Source organism: Gekko japonicus, unplaced genomic scaffold (genome assembly GCF_001447785.1).
Source record: "Gekko japonicus isolate JY-2015 unplaced genomic scaffold, Gekko_japonicus_V1.1 scaffold87, whole genome shotgun sequence".
NCBI lineage: Eukaryota > Metazoa > Chordata > Lepidosauria > Squamata > Gekkonidae > Gekko > Gekko japonicus.
In genome coordinates, this window is record NW_015164184.1 from 1,965,137 (window position 1) to 1,971,264 (window position 6,128).

The 6,128-nt window shown below is 45.9% G+C and overlaps 1 protein-coding gene across 1 annotated transcript in view; it reads right to left on the bottom strand.

Moving 5' to 3' along the window:
- Positions 1–4,171: 4,171 nt before the first annotated feature.
- Positions 4,172–6,128, bottom strand: part of SNAI1 (snail family zinc finger 1) — a 4,914-nt gene continuing 2,957 nt past the window's right edge. Inside the window, exon 3 of the mRNA XM_015408113.1 lies at positions 4,172–5,019. Within this exon, the coding sequence (XP_015263599.1) occupies positions 4,838–5,019 (182 nt within the window). The 3' untranslated portion in view covers positions 4,172–4,837. The remainder of the gene's footprint in view (positions 5,020–6,128) is intronic.

The following is a 6,128-nucleotide window of genomic DNA, read 5'->3' on the forward strand; positions in this document are numbered from 1 at the left end:
GAGTAGAAAACCAAAAGATTATGTTCTAGTCAGACTAAAAAACACATGGTGCAATCCTAAATAGAATCACACCATTCTAGGCCCATTGTCTTCAATAGATTTATATAGGTGCAACTTTGTTTAGGACTGAAGAAGACTAGGTTCTTAATACCCTGCTTTTCTCTACCTTAAGGAGTCTCAAACTGGCTTATAAACACATTCCCTTCCTCTCCCCACAACAGACACCTTGTGAGGTAGGCGTAGCTGAGAGATTTCTGAGAGAACTGTGACTGGCCCAAGGTCACCTGACAGGCTTCATGTAGAGGAATAGGAATCAAACCCGGTTCTCCGGATTAGAGTCCGCCAGTCATAACCACTACACCACATTGGCTCTTGAGCGTACTGTAAAAAGCTGGTTTCTATCCTGCTAAGTCTACAGTTTCTTATTTTCCTTTGCCTGTTCATCCGGACTCTAAAGGCCAACTGACATGGCAAAGCCCTCCTTCTCCTCCTTGAGTACTTTGATGGGATGTGCTCTGACAATTAAGTACTTGCAATTTAATACCATGGGATGCAAGCCCGGTTTCAATCAGGACTCTGGCCATGTTGCATGGGAAGAAGGGGTTTAAGCCTACCCCCCTGGGCTGTTTTCTGACCCCGAAATAGCTTGTATTGTTGCAGAGACTTGTGTACTAATGAACTAAATGCAAAGTTCTTCAACAGGGCAACTGGTGACAACCAAGGACTGTTTCAGGTGGGAAAAACAGCGCGGGGTGTGTGTGTGTGTTAAGCCCCATCCTCTCCCGTGCCATAGTCCCAACACAATTGAGCCCACACATTTATGGGAATTAAATTCAGACCCCAAAATATGTCTGTTGACAGGACCTATGGGAGAAACACAAGGATTTTGTAATATGTACTGGCCTTATTTTCTGCCAGACTAGTTTGAATGGATAGCTCTTGAATCACTCATTGAAAGTACCAAAATAAATCGTGTCAATTTGACTTCCTGGGGAATACCGGCTTCTTTGGCTGCTCTTTTTCAAGAACAGCTGTGCCAGAATTATGGCTTGCCCAAGGTCATCCAGCCAGGTGCAAGTGGAGGAGTGGGGAATCAAACCCGGTTCTCCCAGATTAGAGTCCGTGCACTTAACCACTACACCAAACTGGCTCATATAAGCTTTGGGGAGTCAGGTTCCCATCATCGGATGAATCTAACTGTTCTAATGCAGACCAACACAGCTACCCTCCGAAACTGTCAGAGGAAGCTCTCTCACAGACTCAGTTCCCCATCTGTAAAATGGGCCTACTTATTCCCTTCTTGCTAATATTTTATGAACCCCACTGAAGCCCTCAAATTGCTGGTTGGTAGTCCAGCACCCGTGAGAAAATGGGCACCCGCAAAGTGGGCTGAACCTGAAATGTATTTGCCTGCCCATAATATGAAGATGACAGGCTGCAGCCATACCAGATGAAGTTAAAATTGGCAAAATTACACATCTCCAGCACAGACAAATGTTTCCCCAACCTATACTCACCCCATAACGCACTGTTCTAGTTCAAGTGCCCATTTCCACACATTAGGCCTCTATTAACAAGGCAGGACATTTTTCTTTTAGTCAATCAACAACTCTAGTTGAGAGAGGGGAAAGTAGTCTCTGCTAAGGTAAGAGACACCCACAGGAAAAAAAAAACGAAGAAAAAAAAAACGCTGTCCAATTAATTTAGCCAACCTTTCCCATCAGTTAAGGTTTTAATTAATTAAGCAAATAATACAACCCTACTCATAGGGGGACGGAAACTGGTGTGCTACAGCCTGGTCTCATCAGATCTCGGAAGCTAAGGATCTGGGGAAACAGGATCTGGGCCAGTCATACACACTCAGCCTAACCTACCTCACAGGGTTGTTGTGAGGCTTCAACAGAGGAGAGGAGAATGATGTAAGTAGCTTTGGGTCCCCATTGGGCTGAAAGGCAGGATATAAATAAGTTAAGGGTCAGGACTAGTAGGAAGGGAGACTACCAAGGAAGACTCAGCAGAGGTAAAGGTAAAGGTTCCCTTGCTCGAAAGCCAGTCGAGTCCGACTCTAGGGTTGCGGTGCTCATCTCCGTTTCAAAGCCGAAGAGCCAGCGCTGTCCGAAGACGTTTCCGTGGTCATGTGGCTGGCGTGACTAAACACCAAGGCGCACGGAACGCTGTTCCCTTCCCCCCGAAGTGGTACCTATTTATCTACTTGCAATGTCTTGCTTTCGAACTGCTAGGTTGGCAGGAGCTGGAACTAGAGACGGGAGCTCACTCCGTCATGCGGCACCCAGGTCTCGAACTGCTGAACTGACCTTCCACAGCCTGCAGTTCAGTCTCTTAACCACTTGAGCCACCGCAGCAGAGGTAGGCAATGGCAAAGCCCCTTGCTGGGAACAGCACTTTACAACCACACATAAGTAGTCTTCCTGGACTTGAGAAAAGTGCCAAGCCTTAACCCCCTATGTTCCTGGTGACTGGGGAAGGCATGACAGAAAATGCCTTCCGATGCCAGCACAGGTATTTGGAAGGTCAGACCCAGCCAAGGAAAGGGATTCTCTCTTCTTCCTGCAGCAGCTCCCTCCCAGCCCCAATTCAGAGGACTTCATTAACAGTGCCACTTAACAGCACAGGCAACCCTAACTGGGAAAAGATCAGAACAAAGTTTGAGTCCGGTGGCACCTTTAAGACTGACAGAAAGTTTAATTCTAGGTATAAGCTTTCATGTGCATGCACACTTCTTCAAATGTTTCTCTGAAGGCATGTTTGCCAGACCACAAAACGCCCCAAGTGTTGGCAAAACAATGCTACATAAACATTCCCCTATGCAAGCCCCACTAAAACGGAACGGGGTGCTCCAGAATATCTCAGTGGGGAGGGTCCCCCAGTGGATTGTGCCCCTGAAAGCTCATCACAAAGGCTGCAAACCCTGTACACACAAACACACTGATCTACAAATAACATCCCACTCAAAGCTGAGATTCCCTTCTGAGCATTGGTTTGGGCTGTGCGTGCCACCAAAAATAAAGGGAACAAGTCAAGTCATGATTAACTTGTTCCATTGGTTTCAAAGGGACTTACTTAAATGACATTTAACTTTACATAGATTAATCATAGAACTGGAAGGGGCCATGCAGGCCATCTACTCCAACCCCCTGCTCAACGCTGGATCAGCCTAGAGCATCCCTGACAAGTGTTCGTCCAGCCGCTGCTTGAAGACTTCCACTGAGGGGAGCTCACCACCTCCCAAGGCAGCTCATTCCACTGCTGAGTTTCTTTGACTGTAAACAAGATTTCCTGACATCCAGCTGGTATCTTTCTGCCTGTAGTTTAAACCCAGTTGCGAGTTCTATCCTCTGCTGGAGGATAAGGAACAATATATATTTATTTTAAAAGGCAGGCATCTAGTCAGAAATGCGAGTAACAACAGCACAAAGGACCAGATTATAAATTAACCACTTTATTGAATATCAATAAATCGTATATAATTATATATATAAAAATGTTTCTTTTTATCAGTATAAAATCGTGGCACAAAAATATATAAATACCAGTGTACCTTTGAAATGTAAACATACCCTTTTTTCTTGTTGTTTATGGTGTGGAAACAATGTACAAAAAAGAAAAAATGCATTCAGGAGGCACCTGTCAATAGCCATAAATAGCTCTTTTGGCACACACCTGTCAATGGGCAGCCCTCTCTGACACAGGCTGCTATTGTATCGCTTGACAAGTGCCGGCTATTAGTCACAGTTCTCTTGTGGGGGAAGGGGGGGGGGGAAGGCAGTTGTTTAAAAGAAGTCATATTAACAGGTGCTTGAGTGCAGTGTGGCTCTGTAAACAGGAGGGCTTGTTTGAAACGGCTACCCCAATGCCTTCTATAGACATTGTTAATCTCGGGAGGCATTGCTAATCGTAATTGTGCTGGTCGGGAGAAGCAGCTGCCTCAGAGCTAATGCAATACTGTATTACTGCATAGTTACACCTTCTATAGGCGGTGCATATACAATGCTGGAAAGGGAAGGAGGGGGGAAAGAATCCAGGTCGGCTTTTTTTTGTTTTTTAATACTTTTGTCCTTTGTTGATAGGCACATCAGTTCGGGGTTCGGTCTGTTACTTCTCCCCCACACCCACCCACCCACCACAACCCAAATACAAAAATACTGTGTGATTTCAGGACAGCCAGGTGCAAGGCTCAATCCTGCCAGGTGCTGAGCACCTAAAGTCATTCCTACACTTGTAAATCAAGAACAGGACAGAAGACAGATGTTCACCTCAATGGCTTTTTAAAAGGCAGGTTTGGTAACGCACGGAGGATAGGATGCTCAGAGGCTGAGAGTCAAATGGTGCCTCCATGTTCAGAGACAACATACCCCAGAATACCAGATGCTGGGGAGAAACAGAGATGTGCATCACTGGCATGTTTTGCTCGTGAGCACCCAGAGGCACCTGCCCGGCCCCCTTTTGAAGAAGAAATGCCAGAGTAGACTCGATGGATCCTCAATGCTGACCCAGCAGAGGTTTGCTTGTTTATTGCAGGTCCAGAGAGTTCAATTCATACAAAACATTGGCGTGCTCTCCTTTTGGCAACACCTGCAGTGTGATGCCACCTTTACCCTAGGCAAGAAGCATTCTGCCACCACCAGGGGAAAAGGGCTTCAAAAACAAAACTACCTGGAGGACAAAGATCTAAGAGGTGTTTCTTTAAGGCTTGCAGCAGCTGGGAACAACAGTCTGAGAACACTGCCCCGGCAGCTGAACAGAAAACTACAGTTCTACAGAAACTAGTTACAATACATGGATGAGCATGGAGGAGTCCATGGCCTTTGGCAAGTTCTTAGCGGGTTCCAGTGCAGCCCGTCTCTTCGTGTTTGTGGAGAAGCGACATGCGGGAGAAAGTCCGGGAGCAGGTTTTGCACTGGTACTTCTTCACGTCAGAATGGGTCTGCAGGTGAGCGCGGAGGTTTGACCGGTCGGCAAAAGCTCTGTTGCAGTGTGTGCAGGAGAAAGGTTTCTCACCTAGGAAAATAAAAAAAAGAGGTAAGGAAAGTCAAACACAAACGCTAAAAGAGGTACCAAGGCCTTCTATTAATCTTTGGAAGTGATTTCCTGAAAAGCATACAGCAGGAAGTCACTTGGAAACACTTTTACGTGGGCAACTTCCACTCTGCAGTTTCTGGAAACACTTTACATCTTTACGTGGGCAACTTCCACTCTGCAGTTTTATATATTCATCTAATTATGCCCATGGGTTGTAAAGAGAAAGAGAGAATCCAATGTATCCATAACCAATTTGGGCAGATTTGCACCAATTCCAGCATTGTTCCTTGGAAATCAGTTCACTAATATTGGCTGGCAATCTGTGAACTGGTGTAGCACAGGGGCTAACAGTACAATCCTAAGCAGAATCTCCTGACTTCACTGAACTTTGATCTGAGAGGTCCCTGGTTCAAATCCTACCCCTGCCATCAATTTAGCCAGGGCCTGTGGACAAGCTACTGCCTCAGCCCTTTATGCGCTATATGGGGAAGACAGTCTGCCTCACAGGGCTGTTATAAGAACCGCAAGACGGTGTATTTCTCTGAACAAGGAGAAAATGCCAAGGATTCTGTAGTACAACAGATTTAAGATAAGATCTTAGCCTTGTTGTATTCCACTCAGAAGCCAGCCTCCACTGGCATAATCCAGCAGTTTTAAGCCTCACTCATTTCAGTGGAGGAGGGAGAGGAGACATGCACCTAATTCAATGGCACATTTTTAAAAGTGCTGAAGGAACAGGACTATGCTCATTGATTTCGCACCTTCGAATCCCCACTCTCTCAGCCTAACCTACTTCACAGGGTTAGTTTGTTGGGAGAAAAAAAAAATGAACTCAGCTGTACATCAACCAAGGAGCCCACAGAAGGATTCTCAGCTACTGTTGTGCAACAATCCAGATAAAAGACAATTAAAAACCCTCTTGGCTTCAGATTCCAAGTTTGTTTTATCCGAAAGACAACTGCAGTCAAGACTGTGCAAAAGGTGAAGCCTTCTTTGCATCAGAGGATGGTCATCTTGGAAGGATCCCAGATCCAAGTATAGGTCTGTCCTTTGCAGCTTTCAACACCCCCCCCCCCCCCCCCCCCCAC